The following is a 21,200-nucleotide window of genomic DNA, read 5'->3' on the forward strand; positions in this document are numbered from 1 at the left end:
GTACTTGTTGCCCCTTGTCTCAGTGCCTGTATGTTGGAGTTTAACCCACCGGATGAGAGGGTAGTCTCTCTCCACCTTCAGGTGGGGGGACAGGTCCCGAGTGTTGTTTGCACTTATGCACCACGTAGCAGTTCTCTCCCCCCCCCCCCCCTTTTTTTGGATTCCCTGGAGGGAGTACTGCAGAGGGACCCCTCTGGGGATTCCCTTGTTCTGCTTGGGAACTTCAACGCTCATGTTGGCAATGACAGTTGGCTGTGACGGTGGGGGAGGACACTAGACATGGCAGGCCCAAACGTAACGTGAGGGTCAGCTGGGAATGTCTGGCAGAGCCTCCCATCAGAAGGAGTTTCAACTCCCACCTCCGGGAGAGTTTCATCCATGTTCTGAGGGAGGCGGCAGACATTGAGTCTGAGTGGGCCATGTCCTGCACCTCCATTGTTGAGGCAGCTGATCGGAGTTGTGGCCGTAAGGTGGTTGGGGCCTGTCATGGTGGGAATCCCAGAAGCAGTTGGTGGACACCAGCGGTGAGGGAAGAAGGAATCCAGTCAGGCCTTTTTGGCCCACGGGACTCCAGAGACAGCTGACAGGTACAGGCAGGCCAAGCAAATGGGAGGAGTTTGGAGAGGCCATGGAGAACGACTTCGAGGAGATTCTGGACCAACATCCGCCATTTCAGGAAAATGGATCCAGGAAAGAATAGCGGTGCCCTGTCAACACTGTGTATGGCGCGGGCGGTGTGCTGCTGACCTCGACTTGAGATGTTGTGGACTGTTGGAGGGAATACTCTGAAGACCTCCTCAATCCCACCGACACGTCTTCCATGGTCAAAAAGCACCTCAGTGGCAGGGCCCCAGGGGTGGATGAGATCCGCCTGGGGTTCCTCAGGTCCCTGTCTTGGTTGACACGGCTCTCCAGCATTGCGGGGCGGTGACTCTGGACTAGCAGACCGGGTCGGTGGTTCCCCCTTTAAAGAAGTGGGATCAGAGGGTGTGTCCCAACAATCGTGGGATCACACTCCTCAGCATTCCTGGTAAGGTCTATTGGGGGTTCTGGAGAGGAGAGTGCATCGGATAGTCGAACCTCGGATCCAGGAGGACCAGTGTGGTTTTTGTCCTCATGTGGAACTGTGGACCACCACTACACTCTCTGCAGCGGCCGTGTATGACCGGTGCCAGAGCTTGGTCCGCACTGCCGGCAGTAAGTCAGACTCGTTTCCAGTGAGGGTTGGACTCTGCCAGGGCTGCCCTTTGTCACCAATTCTGTTCGTAACTTTTATGGACAGAATCTCCCGGCCAGCCAGGGTGTTGAGGGGGTCCGGTTTGGTGGCTGCAGGATTGTGGTCCTGCTGGCTTCATCAGGCTGTGACCTTCGGCTCTCGCTGGATCGGTTCACAGCCAAGTGAGAAATATGAATCAAATCTTCACCCTCAAAGAACTTTGATGGTTTTATAAATCCCTGAAATATATGAACTCCAGTTGCGAGCTATAATCGTTTACAAAGACCCTTAATGTCTCCAGTCTTGATTGGGTTTGGAGACCCATTATTCCTATTGTTTTTGTAAACATCTTTTTATTCATACATTTTAGAATTCATTCGAATATCTACGATTTTAAAGCATTTCAAGAGAGTAATCAAATTTCTCTTCTAATAATGTTTTGGCCAACTGTAAAATGTTCAGCTCAGCATGGATTTGATTGTAGCCGTGCTATGACACGACCACCTACCCCCCACTTGGAATGAATCGCTCACAAATATTCACCCTCTTTAGTTGAAGCATATTTTATCGAAGTTTTACAACAATTTTACAGTTTAACTTTATTTGTCAATTGAGGGATGCTGTCAAAAGTGTATATCAGTGCAAAGAAGCAGGCTTGATGACACGCACACATTAGGAAAATATCGAACTCCTCCGCTTGCAATCGACGTTGATTGATTCAGACCCCTTGTTGGCTTGCGAGCGTTCCTTCATCAGGAACAACCTGCTGCTGCTCTGTCTGGCTGACAGTTTCCTCCATGTTCCAGCGGGTCCGTGGATCCTCAGTGGAGCCAAGAGTGGGTGACACACAGGTGCTTTGGAGAGGAACTGCTGTTTTTTTGGAGCAAACTTGTGTCTGCAAATAACACGGTGAGATAGAGACGGACACGAGTCGTTGCTCTGTACTTCATGTGCGGTGACTCAGCCGAGTGCCACCGACAACAACGGATCTGTTCTTTAAATGTGTGCAAACTGTTGACATTTTATCCACACCGCATTTATTACTCAACAACCAAAGTCTTTTATTAGAATCTGACCTATTGATATCAGCCCATTGTCAAGACAGATAAATAACTGAACGCAGGGTTCGGTATAAATAAATACAAGTGGACCAAAGGGAAGCCAACATCAGCATATTTTCACTGTTTAGTTTGGTAACTTGAAAAGCTGCACCCAGCTTAAACATCTCACAGCACAAAAGGTTGTTATTGGTTGAGAAAAGCTTCCAAGTAAACAAGGGATCTAATTTTTTGACGCCTCTTCTCACTCGTCCTCTCAGTAAAAAGAACTTTGACTCAAAATGTGATCTGTAACACTGAGATTTCCTTCAGCATTACAGTGACCTGAAGCACCCAAAGCTAACACTCAGATGGAAACATCATAACTCCACCTGGAACACACATGCTGTTCCCTGAGAGAATAGGCAAAGACTGTGTGTGTGTGTGTGTGTGTGTGTGTGTTGGTGAGAGAGCCAAAGGGATTCTTCCATCAGATTCAAACCAGTGCCTGCAGTCTCTACAGCTTGTTCCCAATAAAAGAGGAGCGTGGGTTCATTTCCACTTGTGAAACAAGAGGTAAAGTGTTAAAAACAGCCAAATGTCACACGCCCTCATGTGGGGGCAGAACAAAGACTGAACCCTCCGCGTGGTGGTGTGTTCAAATGACCAAATAACACAGGAATGAAAAGGCAACATCTGTCCATTTATTCACCTTATCAGTAAGATATATGTACAAGTGTAAAAAACTCGGAACCCAGAGCTGGGTAATAATACGTGAGTGAGGAGCAAAATAAAGCATAGAAAAGTATGCACATGTCAGGATCGTACACATAACTGCTACCATGAAAACACGGCACCGGGACACAGGAATAGACTCGGTATCGCTGCTCTCACTGTCAGGTTCTGCTTCCGTCCTTCTCTGATTAGTCCACCGCTTGCAGGGGTCTTAACATGTACGCTAAGCGTCAGTCCCTTCCCTCTTTCTCCTCATCCCTCACGTGTGTGATGAGCACAAAGGAACACGGGTGGGTCCACGTCGGTCTTATCAGCGCGTTCTGAGTCTTTGCAGGTTCTTTGATTCACTGTTTGGCTTTCTTGAGGATTGTACCCACGGCAGAGATGACCGTGGTCTTGGTGCCGCTGGCGGTGGTTGTCACGGAGACGACGGCTGGCAGGGTGGCTGTGGTAGTGATGAGGGTGGGCTGGGCCAAGGTCACAGGAATGGCAGAGTCCCACTTGCTCTTCCTCTTCTGAGCTTCTGCTGATGACAGTAAACACAGAGAGGGAATCAGTCATGTGACCATCAGCTGGCCGGAAGTTACTTTTACCATCAGTTGATGCAATGATGGAGGGGCTTCAAGACACTCTTCAACCTGATGATTTTATTTTACAGTTCATGACGTTAAATGTGATCAATTCTCACCTTAAACCTCTCAAAAACTCCAGTAAACCATGTGAACATGAGCACAGTTTCTCCTGACAAGTCAAAGATCAACATTTGATGATATCTTAACTGTTCAGCAGCCCCCTTTTTAATGGAAAATGGAACAGGACAGTCTTATAAACGTGGAATTTCAATACATTTGTAATTTGACATAAAATAAATGCATTCAAAGAAAGATGCAGAAATATATGGCGTTCCTTTCCGCTCTCTTTTTTGGCCCCCCCAAGCTCCTGTACCGTCACTCCACCAACAGACATGCACCATGAACCAAGCAAACACCTGTGTTTAACTGGAACAGCTCACATGGACATGTGGCAAATGGTGGAGCCAAATCTGTTTGTGTGTGTTGACTGACTGTGTCACCTTTGAAGGTCTGGATAGTGGAAATGATTCACTGACTCAGCCTTTCCTCAGTCAAAGCCTGCAGTCGTGGAAATCACGCGGTGTTTATCAGAACCAGTGCACCTGCAAGTTTTTCTTAGCCATGAACGCTGGCAGCGGGGCGGAAGAGAAGCCGTCTAAAGGCATCAAATACACTTTTATCCAAACAGTCAATATCTGCATTGCTAAATCTAGAGTTGTGTTGAACTTTCTGTTAAAAAAAAAATGTTGAAAATCAGAAAATGCGATGTGTGCAGACGTTCACTGCAGCTACGCTAAGCTAGCAGTCAGCTGTCTGCCGGAGGTCTGGAGCTCCGTGATGCAGCAGAGACGGAGAGAAGAGAGCGTAACTGCTAATCTGTCTCTCAAAATGATGGACAATCCAGGTATTCCCCAAAAAGCTGGGGTGTGGCAACGTTCCAGCAGACAAGAACAGACAGTAGACGGAGACGCATCGTTCAGGGGAGTGCTGGTGCTGCAAGAGTGCGTTCGTACCTGTGGCTGTGGTGGTGGTGGTGTTGCTGGTGGTGGAGGCTGCTGTGCTGGAGGGGTTGGTGCCCTTCTTAGTACCTGTGACAAACTCAATCTGTGTACACACACACACACACACACACACACACACACACACACACACACACACACACACACACACACACACACACACACACACACTTTACTCTCCTGGGGAGGTTTGATGCACAACTATTTCCAACCACCACCTCGTTCTCCTGGAGGAGTTGAGCAGCGTTTGCAGGTACATGTTGGTTCTAGTCAGGTTTCTAACTCATGCACAGCTGTTGCTTTAGCACGGCTCAAACTGATGACAGAAGCATGTGTCACATGTGTTGTGTATTAGCACCGTTCTCACCCAGTAATGTCACACATGGATTCACTTCTTTATGGGCAAACAGGAAAGTGGAGAAGAGGAGGAGACACCTCCATGAAGACTTGTGAAATGGTTATGACTGAGCTGTAAAGCAGCGCTGCTCATGAGAGCAGGACTTGTTTGTTTCTGCTGACAGACGTGAAGCAGAAAGGAACTGCAGCCGGTGTCTCCACATGACCCCGCTGCCGACAGAGAGGAGCTCTGACTTTGTTTTGCTCTTCTCAGTCTCACCTTGGTCCGCTCCTTCTTGGCTTTCTCCAGCTTGTCCATCTCCACCTTCTGGGCTTTGGCTGGAAAAATAACAGGTGTACTTCATTAGTTTTGAGCTGTACCACACATCAGAGATGCAGAGAAGTAATAACGCACCAAGAGCTTCATAGTACGAGTCTTCTGACCAGCCGTGAGGGTCAAACATGTCCTTCGGATAGTTGGTTCCCAGCTCGTCTATACCACAGAACTGGATGAGCTTCTCATATATACTAAAAAAAGAACCAGGAGAGAATTCAAGACACACATGGAGACGTTTGCTGTCTGTTTGTGTTTGGTGGGCGAGTAAGACTGTTAAGTGTGACCTCATGTGTGTTTGTTGGTTTGGGTGCATCCTCCTGCTCAGCTACATACCTCGGGTTTCTGAATTCTTTCTTTTTCTGGATATGGCTGTTTGTGTCAAAATCTCCATGGAGCTTCCTCTCATACAGCTTGTGGATCTTCTCCTGGTGAGATACGAGTGAATAGAGTGAGCGTGTGAATGGACGGCAGGTCCTCGCTCCCACGCTGGCAGAGCACCATGTTGGTGTCATCCCCTCAGAGAAGCTTTACATGTATCAGCTCTGCTGGGGCAGCGATTAGCGTGAATGGGCTTATTGTTCTTAACGGTTCAGATGCCTCTGGGAAATATTTGACAACCAGGTTTGACTGAGCCACGGGGGCTGGCAGTGAAAAACGAGGTACTGAATGGAGCAAGACGGAAGAAAGGACTGCTTCTAAAATAAGATACACTAAAAATAAGATACACACATACGTCTAGCTAGCCAGCTAGCCAGCTAGCCAGCACAAGCACCTTACAGGACTGTCCAGCAGTTTTAAACCAATCATGAGTCTTCTCCACCTGGTTAGGGTTCGGCTCAAAACACCTTCATTAGACTAGGATCATAATTGTTGTTCGACAAACTAATAATCTTTTCTCACGGCACACAGCGGCACATAGTGGCACACAGCGGCACATAGTGGCACATAGTGGCACACAGCGGCACATAGTGGCACACAGCGGCACATAGTGGCACATAGTGGCACACAGCGGCACATAGTGACACACAGCGGCACATAGTGGCACACAGCGGCACATAGTGGCACACAGCTGCACATAGTGGCACACAGCGGCACATAGTGGCACACAGCTGCACATAGTGGCACACAGCTGTATATAGTGGCACACAGCGGCACATAGCGGCACACAGCTGCACATAGTGGCACATAGCTGCACATAGTGGCACATAGCTGCACATAGCGGCCCACAGTGGCACATAGCGGCACACAGTGGCACACAGCTGCACATAGCGGCCCACAGTGGCACATAGTGGCACATAGTGGCACACAGCTGCACATAGTGGCACACAGTGGCACACAGCGGCACATAGTGGCACACAGCTGCACATAGTGGCACACAGCTGCACATAGCGGCCCACAGTGGCACATAGTGGCACACAGCTGCACATAGCGGCCCACAGTGGCACACAGCTGCACATAGTGGCACACAGCGGCACACAGTGGCACACAGCGGCACACAGTGGCACACAGCGGCACATAGCGGCCCACAGTGGCACATAGTGGCACACAGCTGCACATAGTGGCACACAGCTGCACATAGTGGCACACAGCTGCACATAGTGGCACACAGCTGCACATAGTGGCACATAGCGGCAAAAAAGTCTTTGAACTGACAGGTGGAAGTGGGCTGAGTTGCCTGAGTTTATTTATCCCACCAATGCCAACCAGAACCAGAACCCCTAAAGACCCGTGTCTCCTCCTCCTCCTCTTTAGACCCAACACTGAATGACTGAATTCATCCCCATTATGGACAAAAGCCAGATTTGATCTGCTTCTTTTGGTCAGTGGCAAAGAGCTTTAAGTTTGCAAATGATCATCACAAATGAATCAGATTATTCTTATCATCAATTTATTAAAAAAAATAAAAAAATTTTTAATTGGGTGGTTTCGACTCTTGTGTCATCTACAAGTGTAAGGCGCGTCACAGCTGCAGTGTTGCCAGACTAACAAGAGTCCTCAAACAAACAAACCTCATCTTCAGACTGGAGACGTATCCTGTTGTGTCCAAACACAACAGGGACAAACGGGATTTGGCAGAAGTAAGCAACAGTTGTGATTGGAGAATAAAGAAAAGAGGGCGGGGCTTGGACTTGGCTATAACATCAGACAGTATTTCTGTGCTAGTTTTAGCCCCACATGGTTTTGTTATTTCATCCTGACCTGCAGGCCGGTGTAATGAGTTATTCTGCCACTCCACGACGAGTGAAAACAAGTGCAAAGTTTCTTCCAGTATCTTTACTGCACAAACAGGGAATTATCTGGTACGCAGCCAAGAACTGATTGATGAGCAGCTCAGTCAACAGTCTAAGAAATGCTAAGACAAAACCATTTCTCCCACATTTAGAAGCCCTCTGAAGTGTTAGCTTGTGACAGAAAACACATACCATCTGTGAGGAGGACTCTGCTTAGAATAACAGAAACTTGCCTTGAGCGGCAAAAGAGCTCTGCTTGGCTGTCATTCCTCTCATACGTTTAGAAGCGAGGTTCAGCTGAAGGCCCTCGCTCAAGTTTACTGGCTGTCAGAGAGGTCAAGACATGATTGCAAAAGACACCTGGAAACTGTTCATAGCCGAGTTACATTCCTGTGATGGGGCAATGACAGGAGACAGCGCTAATTTACTGTCAGGAACAAAGTATTTGATGAACCTAAATTAAAATCACAACAAAAGCGATGCGTTCGTGCTGCTGGGTGTCCTGAGGGATATCCAGGCAGCATGGGCTGGCGAAGGTGAATCATGAGTTCTGACTGCGGGGGAGTGTCAGCCCAGCGGGGATAGTGCTGAGCTGTTCATGTACCAGTTCGACCTTGTGTCCTGACCTGCCTCAGCTCCTCACTAGTGTTACACAAAAATAGACAGAGAGAGGAGGAGGGAGAGCTGTGTTGCTCATTTTTAATTGATAGAGGATGAGTGTCTGTTGCTGGTTTAATTACAGGGGTGAGTCTCAGAATTTATGAAGCAACCAGAATTTATTTCTATTGCCGGAGGGAACTGAAGCTTCTCAGTTATTTACCCCGGTGACTGTGAGTGTTTCATACTTTCAAATTTCAGGATAATCTCAGAAAACCCATGAATGACACCTAGTGATTAGAATACATACCTGTGGCCTCAGCGGTGATATCAAACTGCTGGTTTCAATAAATATAACCGTTCCGCAGTAAAAGTGGAGCGGAGGAGTGTCTACCTGTAGCTGGGTGGAGCAGCGTCCTGGGGGCTCGGGGGGCATCCTGATCTCATCGGGGGACATGCTCCTCACCTTCTCTGAGAACAGAGCTGAGAAGACAGAAACACAAGCATGAGCGCTTCAACTCTCTCCTCTATGTTCTCTGCTCCACGTCCTCACATGCTGACCTAGCGTCAACGCAGGAGAGCCACTGGTTTGTGTGTCTGAATGAAAGTCTGACTAACAAGGAGATTAAACAGTTGAGAGAAGGCTGGATTGTGTGTTAGGTAAGTGTCCAAAGACCGAGGGTTTTATAGGCCAGAATGGAATGAGTGGAGCGCATCCCTGGCAGAGGGGGACTGCTGTTGGAGCTTGTAAGTCGAAGGGAGGCTCCTCTCCCTCCCTCAACCACTCCCTTTGCACCCATCCCTTGTTTTTTGCTCCCCTGCTAGGCTTGCCTCTCTCTGCTTTCTCTGACTTCAGGCCAGGCATTCTTCACTGTCACTCTGTATCCCAGTCAGACAGATCGTCTTTACAGTCATTCAACGCCGTCAATCAGGCCCTCAGTAAGCGCTGCCAGCTGTGCGCCGTGTGTGCACGCGTGCAGATGTAGGAGCGTCGCCCCGCTGACATTCTGAGCAGATTGCAGACGAGTCGGAGCTTGACCGACTATGAGAGGATCGCTCCCTTAAGTGCTGTCTTTTAGCTTAACCTTGCTGAGCAATTTATCTGACACAACATGAGAGGAAAATTCCACCATCGCGTAGCCTCCGGATGTTGAGTGTCAGCAGCCTGTGCCGGGACGGTCCCGGGAGATGTCGCTGATGTGCTCTCACTGGTTTATGAATCTCATTGTCTAGTTTCACTTCAGGTGCGCATTTCTCAAAATGTCTTCAGGCGAGAGACCACCAGTCAAGGCGGTCGTCCGGTCCTGTCTCTGATTAAAAAAAAAAAAAAGGCAAACGTTTTATGTTCTGTAACTCTGGAATGCCTGGTTGGTGTCACAAGACCTCAAATACCCGCCATTTTAAAGGTGATGCCGCCATGCTAGTTTTGCCAGATGTTTAAGAGCGAAGAACAGCCAAGTAAAAACCTAGATTCACTAAGACAGCGTGACACGGATCTCTGTGGTACTTCTGAACAGCAGCTTCTTGTCTTGTCATCAGCTGACCTGGTACACGCTCGTGACACGCTGCTGTGCCAGCACAATCACCTTTAGATGTGGCTAATCATCAATTCAACAGGTTTCTCTTCCCCATAAACCATATCATCATGAGTGATAGCGTTCACCACCTCGTCAGACACTTCGTCTTAAATTTAAATCCAAATGTGTCAATATCACGACAACTTTGGGGAGAAGTTCTTACACGGATGATTGTTCTTGTCCAACATTTGACTGATTCTCTTGTGAAATGTGGGGGAAGTCAAAGGTACACATGCTCTTTGTTCTGTGCGGCTGATATGAAGATTTAACATAATCATGCTGTCAGTTCATGGTCCATCTACTCAGACTGTGATGAGTCCGTTAAGAAACATCACCCATCCACTGTGAATGGATGCTTGTTCGTGGGACTGAAGCCCACCTGAACACACCCTGGCCGCGTGCACAGGCAGGATGGCCGATGCGCCGTCAACAATCCCTCTGCCTTTCCCCTTGGGCTGCACATTCACAGCCCTGGATACGGACTTGCTGCCCTGATGATGTCCCTCATGTCTGAAGGTTGAGAGGAGGAGCAGCACCTCCCTGCGATGGCGCTCTATTCTGGTTGACGTGCCCCAGCGAAGGGGAAAGGATGCGCCGGGCGTTGCCTTCGTTGGCTGGTAGACACATAAAGTCATGCTATGCAAGCTCACACACATTTCCTGACTGGAGAGCAAGGAGCAGGTTTAAAGCTCCGTGCATGAGCCTTGTTTGGACGCCACATACTTTCAAGCAGAAAATACTGTAGACTAACAATAAAAACCTGCTACGGCAAGTCCAGTGAGTCACAAGTACTTCATACACATGCACACTCTCATGGACTGCCTCACTGTAGCTGCAGCGTGGGTTTGGCTAAATAAAACATTCATTTGGATTAATTCATTGTAGAAAAAATAACGCAATTCAAAATGAATACACCTTCATTGTTGGGATCAAATCTGGCCAATGAGACACTGTGGTTTTCACTTGATTCCCTCCAGGATAACAAATAGCTCATCATCACTTTCACTGAACTTTGAGTGGTTTAAGAGGTTTGTTGCGCCTGTGACTTGACCTCGGCACACAGAGATAAAGATTTAAGAACAACAGTAAATTTAATGTTACTTTGGGAATTCATTGGCAGTGAGTGTTCCTCGCATACACAACGCACTTAACCTGTGGCCTCGTCTGAGGTGAGCAGTTAAACTGACCGGGAAGTCTCAAAGACGGAGAGCAACAAGTACACTTGAAAGGTTCGTGGCCTGGATTTAGCTTCTAAATGGAGGGCTGCAATATTTGGTTCAAATGTGTGACTGTTCGGCCATTGTTGCCTGTGAATGAGGAAAGGAATGTTTGTCTCCAATTTTTCACCCAATTACAAAAAATGTATTTGATTTTAAAATATTTTCAATGCTCATAACAACCAAAACAAGTTAGCAATTTGTATTAATTAAAAACATGTAATTTTTTTTTTTTAATCACTTGACAGCATTTGTTTGACATTGTCAAAGCTGGTTTATACCCTCTAGACTGCAGGAAACTTAGTTTTTTTATTTTGTAGCATTTATGGGCAAACAGCAAAAAACACTTGGCAGCCCGAGCAGCAGCGGGGGAGGTCAATCAGCCTGGGTGTTAGACCTCCGCATGTAAGGAACATTTTCATATAAAAGCCACACAGACAGGAAGGACAGAGTAATAATCAGACAGAGGAAAGATTATATTCAGCTTCACAACTACCATCTGTGCTCCCAAAAACAGACAGAAAGTCACAATCTGTGCCCCGAGGGTCTCTTAGGACACACGGACAATGTGTGTCCCTTCAGCGGGCAGACAAAGAAGCGTCTTCAGCCTGCTGACGGGGGGCCCGTTGCCAGACACACAGTGACATTTACTGACAGACAAGACCGAGGAGCCAAGCTCCGCTGCAGGAATGTCAAGTGTCCCGTTATGAGTCACACTCGCACACGACGGTCCACTGAGGCCGGTGGTGCTTGTTTGGAAAACTAAAAATTGTTGCGTTTCCCTTTGCTGGGTGACTTCTTTTTATGGCTGTGACGAGCCAGAGGAGAGGTGTTGTTGGAGGGAGCTGCCTGCTGCTGAGGCTGCTGGAGGAAATCCACAGACCGGCTCCTGGGTTATAGATCAAGGCAGATGAGCACAATCTCCTGCCTGGTTACGATCCACGAGGCTGATTCATGACTAGATTCATGCCTCTCTGCAGCCATGTTTCATCAGAGCTGCACTCATCACCTGCAGCCTCCACAGGCCCTCAAATACGAACAGCTGAGCAGGAACTGTTGGGACTGGTAGTTGTTGCTGTTACGCACCGGTGTGTAAAACGCCACTCCCTGGATCATTCACTTCCTGCCCTCTATGACACTTGTGCAGGTCAGCTATTACTCACTCACCACTGCCAGAGTTAGGCTCTAATCACCCAGCTGTCAGTCGCACAGTGGACAGAGAGGCTTTCATCTGGGTCTGGTTAGTCATTCATATTTTCACTGCAGCAACATCCGCAACACAGGCATTTAGTTTATTGAAATAAGAAAGTTATCTATGTCTAATTTATTGTCTTCAAATACCATAAAAGACTAATTCAAATATGGTTTTATGTCTGCTGATGATGTGAGTAACCCAGCTCAGGAGCTCATGTCTCTTGGCGGCGATGTGGTCCAACATGTGCCTTCCACAGGTACAGTGTGACGGGGAAACTTCAAATCTCCACATTGACAGCGGACTTTCTCCACCATATAGGAGACAGCAAATGTTTCAAATGAAAATGTTTGTACATCAACATACTCTGGCTCTGTCAGCTACTCCTCCGTCATTGATAAATAACAGGATTTTTAAATAGTTGACAGTTTTTATGGAATCAACACATGAGACACTAATGTCAAAGGAACAAACCAACTTTGAGGTACACACGCTTATTGTCCATCATCCTCACGCAAGAAGATGGATCCCCTGCCCTCCTCTGTACCGCACCGGGGAGCTGAGACACTCAGAAATCAGCTGAACGCTAGTTAGCTTAGCAAAAAGAATGGTAGTGGGTGGGAAGTGTTAGCATAACACCGTCCTGGTCGAGCATGTGAGATCGCCACACACTGAATCTAGTGACACTGCCTCTCAGTTGATCATCCAAGCGCTTCGTCTGCAGGAGGCAGACATACCATGTGAATACGAAGGTGAGGCCAGAAACTGGAGGCACACCTCTTGTATAGATCTGTTTTCTGATATTACGAGATCCTAAATCTAGGACAATATCAATACATCGGCCAGCACTAGGTGGCAGTATGCCCTCTTACAGCCGATTGCAGACACTTTGTTCCGTTTTGTCACACGTCAAAGACGTTAAGCAGCGGTGCACCTGTTGAGTGGAAGACTGAAGTCAGGCAACGCATCAAGTTTGTTTCCTGACCTGTCAGAAATGTCTTGTTCTCACTTGTATACCCAGCAAGATGACGCCTTCCATGGCTGCGTGCTGTCCATCTCCTGGGTTTAATACTGCTGCAGAACCAAACGTCTCTTTGGGGCTGACTGAAGCACACACATGCCAGGGGTGATGGCTCCCCAGCCCCACTGTGTGGGTCTGACTTAAAAAAGTATAATTTTGGTCAAACTAACGTGTTTCCATGTGTTTTAATAGTCCAGCTACTGTTGGATAAACACGAGTGACTTCTATTTTGACATCATGAAACCGCACAGACTGATGTGTGTGTGTGTGTGTGTGTGTGTTTACTCACCAACTAGCTCATGTGGGTCCTTTTTCTCTGCTTCTGAGATCTATAATAAGGAGGGGGGGGGGGAGAAACATATATATTGGATATGACTGAGTTCTCCTTGGAGGAGGAGAATCTGAGTTGATGAAAGGAACTATGAAGAGCAGCCATCACTGGGTTAATGACAGAGGATTACAAGTGAGCTGGTGAAATGACATTCAAAACAAGACGCTGGTTCTGATGAAAAATGTGGTCATTTGTCGACATACAAGTTGATGTCACGTACACCTGAATCCTACAAACGCAGCAGACGGCCCAGCATAGTAGTGGAGTTTCAGACATAATAGAAACCAGAAAAGGAAATGTGGACAGTTTCCAGTGAAGGCTTTGCTTTGGCAAGAGGAGGAGTCTTGTAGAGCCTCTAAAATATGCCGCCTGTTGTGCCAGCATTGTGTGCACAACACAGGTTCAGCACAAAGGAACAGTGCTGTTATTCACGGGCATCACGTTGTCACCTAGCAACTGCACGAGCACTTCAAAGAATTGTCCTGAAGTTGGCCAAATCACGTGGAGGAGCGGGAGGGTGGCGGACTGAAGCAACAGGAGCACAGCAGAACCCGCTGGCACGAATCCAAAGCCAAAGAAGGCAGAGGCATTAAATTCTGGTTGGACTGATTCCTGTATCAGGTCTCTGTGTTTGGCCACCCTTCAAAGGGAGGCCACGGGCCGCAGCGAGCTACAAACCAGAGGACTCGGCGTTTTCAAGGCTTCTCTGAATTTAAAATTAGCAACCCAGTTCAAAAGTCCAAGCTGCCTTTATCAAATGGGAACCATGGCTATGAGCATCACAGCGCTTCTGAGCTTCCTCCCAATGGCTTGGTGCTGCCACCGCCTCCCTCCAGGTTGTTTTAGGGACACGTGAAAACTCAGAACCTGAGTGGAGAGACAGAACCTCTGACCAAGCTAATTGTCTGCTTTTACAACTGCACCCCTTCAGGCTGCGTGTCAGTTCATCATAGCGCCGTCTGGCTTGAGCGATGACGCTACACACAGGTACAAAACACATTCCTCTCGGTGCGTTTCTACCTCTCCGGTCTTTCATTTATCAAAATTTAATCAACGATCACGAATGGAGCCTCCAAAACAAACACAGTAACCCACCAGTGAGACCGATTCACCACCGCTGTATTTGATGCCTTTGTTCGTTTTCTGTACTTCAGGGCGCAATTTAGCGGAGGAGATCTGCACGGACGTATGAGCTGATCTGACATCCATGATGTGATCACCAGACCAAAATAGAAACCCCCAACAACTTTGTTGTGCAATCAAAGTGGCACTTCTACACAGTTTGTTTAGCCATTATGAGAGGGCCACTCAGCCTGTGAACTGCTGTTTTAGCCTCACGTTCCTCCGGTGGAGCTTTGGAGAGGAAATAACCCCGATGATGTCATCAGTTATCCCTCATAAATCCTACGACTTAAATATTTCAAGATACCGGCTGTATTACAAGCAGAAGGCGAGAGTTTGACAGAGCAGCATTGTTCCTTATGCAGCAGCATGTTCTCTGATTAATTCTGGCTAGTGGCATCTATCTGTGCTCAGTCCAGCCCTCCGTCTTTAAACTTTCATGGGTGTTGCAGTGCTACCAGAGTTCAATGCCACTAAGAGCCCCCCACTCACCGTGATGCTCAGCTGAAGCTGCACAATCAATTAAAACCCTCAACTGTAACTTGCACTTTTCCAATCACAGTAAAATGCCAGTTTATTACAGAATAATTCTGGGTTCATAATGACATCATTGTAGCTCCCATGTACTTTTTTTTTTTTTACCAGTAACTTAATTGTTCTGATCAGCCAAATTCATGTGATCAAAAGTCTGATCTGACCATCAGTCAAAATCCACAGAATCTTCAATTCACTGTAGTACAAGCAGTACTAGTAGTAGTAGTGGGTTTGGATGTCTGCTTGAAAAATGACCTCAGACTGCACGAGCTGTTAACTGTTTGGACTGGTTCGTCGCTGCAGCTCCCGTTTTAAAGCATAAAAATTACAAACACTACGCTCACAAGAACAACTCCAGCTCTTCCCTCGGGCAGACTCGCGAGGGGTTCAGGAGGCTCTCAGCCCTCATGGTAAACCACTCTGAGCTGGAGCTGAATCAACCCATCCACACGTGGCTGCCGTGTCTGACAGATAAGAGCTACGACAAACCCTTTTACTGCCACTGAGGTGATTTCATCTGACTGTGAAGATAAGAGCCTGCTCCTCCTTTCAGGCTGAACAAAATCCTGGTAAACCAAATGCTGCTGCGTCCAAGGCAAGTCAGAAGCCTGAGTTCCAGGCAGGAGATTTCCAAATTTCTGACATCTTTGCTTTCATGTTGCAGTCAAATCAGAGGGAAAAGAAAGAGGGAAAACTTGTACACTAAAGAGCAAACGTAAAACTCAAGTCGCTAATGTTGCTGTTAAATTCTACATATTGCAATGATCAGAGGGATGGAAAAAGCTTTTTTAAACATCACTACACAGGGTTCTTACACGTATTCACCTGTAAGGAATATTCCATGGCTCTACATTTATGGAAAAGTCTGTTTACACTTGAAAAATAAACCTGGTATAATATAGCGTATGTAACTACAATTTATGAAAACCTACACCGTTGGTACAACATCAGCATGAATGAGATTTTTCAGTTGATCTTACTGAACCAGTTATTCTCATATTCACGTATTTGTCAGCCACTTCCATGACCTTTCCTAAACTTTCTGCCTTTTGCTGTAACAACTTCTCGAAAACGATTCCAGGCCTTGAAATCGTCGTTTTTTCCAATTTCATGACTGTTCCAGGTTTTCCATGACCGTATGAACCCTGCACACAAAGTACACGTTGAGATGCGGGTTAAAATGTTAAAAAATATATATGTTTATAATAATTAAATTCTTAAGGCTGCCCCCTTTCATGTTGCAGGTTACGGCAAGTTGGAGAAATCAGAGTTCTGAAAAGACAGCAGAGTTTTACACACCAATAAATTCATCCTTCCCAACATGGTGGGAGAGTTTTCCCTACTTTCCACTTGTCTTGAACGCAGCATTATTCTACACAGTTCAAGTCCATGACCTCTTCTCCTGGGATACGCTATGTCACATGTTGATACATGGGTAGTTGGGAAATCGCATTATGATGCAGTGACACAATAATTATATTTAACCCTGCTGGCAGTGTTACGTTCGCTTTCAAGCAAAAGTCACAAAACAGCCTCTTATCAAATTATGGCCAATCAAAGGCAGGCTGTCAAACAGCCTCAGACTGAGCAGACATCCTCTGACTTGCTTTGTTTCTGCTTGTTAGGTGAGTGACTCACTCTCACCTCAGTCACCTGTACCAAACAGCGCAGCAGGAAGTTGGCATGCTGTCCAGCTAACACACCTTCAGAGCACACACACACACACACACACACACACACACACACACACACACACACGCAGGGTGGGGTTAGTATGGTAGAACTGAGCAAGACTGGGCAGTGTGCTCTGACGTGCAGCACTGTTGCTCCAAGTCTTTCCTCAGAAGACACACGATGAAGCAGCCGCAACTTGAGGCAAGTGCAAGTCACTGGCCGGGCCTCATGTGCCCAGGAAGCAGCAGCTCATTCGCTGCTTGACCGTTCATCAGACATACATAAAGCCACAGCACCATCTAGTGAGCAGGCCTCTTCACTGGCTGCGCTGTTCAGTGCCCATCGCTTCACTTGGGGTTAGTAACAGAACACATGACAAATATCCTCTTCTACATCCAATCCAGCCCACAGCAGGTGGGTGTTCAAATACCTCAACATCATCCGCGTCCCTCCCCTCGTCAGATTCGTCCATTTCCTAAAAAAACAAAAATGCAGGGGGTTAACACTGTAATGATGAAAAGACACCAGGAGGGGGGGGAGCCAAGCAGCAGACACAGCAGTTAGCAGTGGGCGGCTAAGCTAGTTGCCCCATCTGATGGTTTCTTCTACTGACAGCACAACATCCACAAACACATCTTAGCAAACTCCCTGTTTATATTACAAGCGGACTCCCACACAGAAGGATGAACTTGACAATCTATCATAAATGCATATGGGGGCCGTGGTGCTGCACCAGAACCACCCAGGGGAGCTCTGGTTGTCTCAGGGGTGCTGTAGTCACACCAGGCTGGTTCCCAGGACTTAGTTTTATCGTGTATAATTGAAGTAACCACATGGGAGTGAGAAAAGTCTTCTGCTTGACAAATCACTTCTTTTAAAAGATGTTTTTTTCTCTCATCTTTCAGTCGAAAATAAACATTTTTGATTAAACTGACCTTCATTCAAGTGTTCATTGAAAAAAAAGACTGGAGGAACTGACAGTGACACTTTTTTTAAAGGAAGATGGAGGCTTTGTTGTTGTTGTTTTCTTTTGATATGTTCAAGTTTTCCCATATTCGTGACAAAATATTCTAGGGGTCTGAAAACACAAGGAAAAACGTCCAACACCACTGGAAGGGAAAGAGTTAAGGACAGTGCCTACAGCAGTGGCGCCGGATGTGCTGAGTACAGAGGACATGAACCTCTGGTACGGGTGTTGCGGCAACTGTACCCTGACAACAACACACATCTGGATCCACCAGTCAGACGCACTCAAAACGAACTCAGGGCGATTAGCCTGCATTTTTGCATGTATGAACACTGCTAACAATCTCACCCCCCCACTCTGAAATTAACTTAATGAACTTGTGAACGCACAGTGGTCCAAGGCTTTGCCCTTTGTTGTAATTTTAGCTCTTAAGGTTTGCCACAGACAGATTAGCTGCTGTTACGCAAACAAGAAAATAGATGGGAATTGCTGCTGGTAAGACTTGCGCCTCAGAAGCTCACAGAAAAGTGACCCTCAGGACCACACCACTGTGCCTGACCAAACTGGAGCCTGGGCGATATTTTAGCTACTACACGCCTGAATTGTATGCTGTACCACACGGCATGTTTCTGATATGTGCTCACATTGAAATGCAGAGAACGGTACCTAAGGCGATTTAGGAGATGTTGTGCACTATTTTTCTTTGGTCTTCATCTATGTTCCGTTATGTCTGTGTATGTTATTTGTCCAAGGGTTAGTCTTCTGAGTACATTCACATATTGATATTGGTGCAACATGGAAAGGGTCTGTTTTCAGTCCAACATGAAAATTCCCTTTCTTGGTTGCACATATCAGGAACAAGAGATTTTTATCTGCTCTGAAAGATTCAGACTCAGAAATCCCCCTTCAGTTTGGCTCGATGTCAAAATTGCTTTCAAACAAGCACAAAAAAAGAGGAAAAGTGGTGAAATCTCTTGACACACAAGACGCTTGCCCCACCTTGTGTGAGGGCCCGAGCGCTAGACGAGCTGGTGTGTGAACAGCACCTAACGTCCCCATGCACTTTCAAACAGCCGTGGTGGTACGGAGTATTAACGTGTAGGGCAGAATAAGATATTTACATTTTTACAACAATGCATTACGTCCCAGTGCAATACCTCCATCGCAGGAGGTGCAAGAGTTGCTAAATGCCAAATTGGTGTCAAAAAGCCATCGTAAACGAAGCACGGTGGTGCTGCGGCGGAGGCGTTCCAGCATGTCAGCGGTCGTCCTCCGGCTTGAGGAAACATCTTTGTTTCCTACACATTCCGGCCAGAATCATGCCTTCATTGAGGCGTGTTTTCATTCTAACGAGTTCTTCAGTTAAAATGCGAATGATGTGAACAACAAGGATTTCCTAATGTTGTTAATCATATTGTCATATCAGTCAAAACAAATGCAAATTGTTTTTTTCCCCCAAAACTGTTAAGCTCTGCTACTGTGGGCCTTTGATTGATGACAGGATAATGAGCAGTAACACAGAGATCAGAGGAGGTGACAGGTGAGTCCCGACCTCATCCTCCATGATGCCTGAGCACAGTTCACCTCTCCCCCTCAAATACTGACCGAGTTGCTCTCTCTACTGTCTTCATCTCCCGATCCCTTATCCTCCAAATCCTGGGTTTGGTTCGGGTCATCCTCACCGTATCGGTACACCAGGCTTCCTCCACGCCCCCCTGGTGATGGACAGGAAGAGACTGGAGGTCAGACAGTCCAGACAAAAACGAGAGAACCGAGGAGACATGAGTCTTACAACGGCCAGCAGCTTCTCACTGTAACAGGCCAACAGAAAAACACCATGTTTATCTACCCACTGCGTGAGTGCATAACATTTAAAACAAAGAAAATTATCACACTAAATACAAGATATGGACCCAACAAGGGAACAGCAACGATACTGTTTATAAAAACGACGCTGTTAGCTAGGTGCTAACATTAGCCACCACATGAAGTTCCGGTGTGTAGTCCGCAGAGCAGCGGGTTTTTGATAACTATGTTTAAAACAAATAAAACTGATAATGTTATTAATAATAATACCACACCTGACTCCTCTGGTTCGGTATCCGAGTCTGGCTCTGAATCGTCTCCATAGTCTGCCAGAGAGGAAAGCAGCGCACTCTTCTTGCCGCTCGCCATCGCTGGGAGTCGCACAAACTGCCGGTCAGGACGCAGAGACACAACGCAGCAGTGACGGTGAGCGCAAGTCCCGCTGGGAGATGTTGTCCTTATGTTCTGTTGGCAACTCGGCCAACAAAAAACGTTGACCTGCCACTAGATGTCAGAGTGTTTACAGTTCATTCATTTTCGAGAACTTTACCTTTGCTGTGCTGACTGTTAATTAGGGTTCAGGCGAAGACCCTATTATATTTGCTCGTTTTGTTTATTTATTTATTTTTTTTAATTTTTTTAAACGTGACCTCTAGGGTTTTTATTCATTTGAATCTTTATAATATATTGATTTATCTGTGGTTATGTAATGATATGTCAATTTAGTATGATATCAGTACATTCCAAGTCCTTTTTCAGCTTATTTTCACATTGTATTTTGGGACTTTATTGTCAAAAATCAGGTTAAATTAAGTATTTTTTTCAAGCCATTTTTGCAGAGTTGCTGGTGACTCGCTGACATGCATCTCAGAGACATCAAAGATAACAAAGACAGAGGAGATTTGTTATCTTGAAATGATGAAATAATTAACTCATGATCTCAAGATAATGGCATTAAAGTCATACTTCCACCCAAAAGCGTAATTCAACTTCCAAGTAAGTACAAATAGGTGCCTTGAGCCCATAAAGATGCTTTTTTCACCTCTGTATCGCACCTTTGTCACTCCAGAATGCAGAAGGAACCAGCCACGCACTTTTAGCTTGAAGCTAGCAGTGACTGAAAGCTAGCTACAGCTTTAACAACACACCAGCAAAATGACCAGAAAATAGAATTTAATGAAAGCTATAAAAAAGAAAAGATGGTCAGCACTGTGGCCCATCAGCAAGAAGGTTGTGGTTGTGGTGACCCGTCCAGGGTGAACTCCGCTTCTCGCCTGACGGCCGCTGGGATAGGCTCCACCCCCGCCACCCTTAACAGGACAAGAGGTAGAAAAATGGATGGATGGATGGATGGATGGATGGACGTAAATCAGCAATTTTACCAGTTATTCTGGATTATACTAGACTTTGTAAACACGCATTTCTGGACAATTTAGCTGTTGTTAGCCAACAGTCTCCTTTAGCTGCTAAACATTGGTGTGTGGCTCTTTCTGCATTCTGTAGTCACAAAGAAGTGATGTGGGGGGGGGGGGGCGACATATCCCAGAGGTCAGGACACGTGTGAGTACCTGAACATCAAGATACACATTTTGGATGACGTGTTGCTTTAATATTTTCCCCAAAACACACTATAGTAGGGGTGGCAGGGCTCAGAGGTGGAGTGCAACCGAAGGGGTCAC

General features: G+C 46.6%; 1 protein-coding gene across 3 annotated transcripts; it reads right to left on the minus strand.

The window, feature by feature from the left end:
* Positions 1-2,935: 2,935 nt before the first annotated feature.
* sap30bp (SAP30 binding protein) lies at positions 2,936-19,943 on the minus strand. Of its 3 annotated transcripts, none has more exons than XM_086195601.1 (10): positions 19,797-19,943; positions 19,321-19,430; positions 17,179-17,223; positions 13,377-13,416; positions 8,475-8,563; positions 5,586-5,677; positions 5,331-5,443; positions 5,196-5,254; positions 4,574-4,664; positions 2,936-3,511 (listed from the first exon to the last, which is right to left on the minus strand). In XM_086195601.1, exons 1-10 carry the CDS (start codon positions 19,888-19,890, stop codon positions 3,333-3,335), a joined length of 912 nt encoding a protein of 303 aa, XP_086051727.1. In that variant the 5' UTR covers positions 19,891-19,943; the 3' UTR covers positions 2,936-3,332. The 3 variants fall into 3 exon arrangements, with proteins under 3 accessions (XP_086051727.1, XP_086051726.1, XP_086051725.1); XM_086195600.1 differs by having other exon boundaries at positions 19,321-19,451; XM_086195599.1 differs by having other exon boundaries at positions 2,936-3,514; positions 19,321-19,451.
* Positions 19,944-21,200: the final 1,257 nt, after the last annotated feature.

Source organism: Aulostomus chinensis, chromosome 23, assembly GCF_037954235.1.
Source record: "Aulostomus chinensis isolate RoL2024-O1b breed Wild chromosome 23, RoL_Achi_v1.0, whole genome shotgun sequence".
Lineage (NCBI taxonomy): Eukaryota > Metazoa > Chordata > Actinopteri > Syngnathiformes > Aulostomidae > Aulostomus > Aulostomus chinensis.

What these genes read in the sequence shown, in the direction of transcription:
- sap30bp (XM_086195599.1), bottom strand. Translation starts at nt 19,890, where the DNA reads ATGGCGAGCGGCAAGAAGAGTGCGCTGCTTTCCTCTCTGGCAGACTAT. An exon ending in GCTGCTCCACCCAGCTACAG is followed by an intron (nt 5,678 to 8,474) that starts GTAGACACTCCT and finishes GTATCTCACCAG; the next exon opens with GAGAAGATCCACAAGCTGTA. An exon ending in CACCACCACCACAGCCACAG is followed by an intron (nt 3,515 to 4,573) that starts GTACGAACGCAC and finishes TACTGTCATCAG; the next exon opens with CAGAAGCTCAGAAGAGGAAG.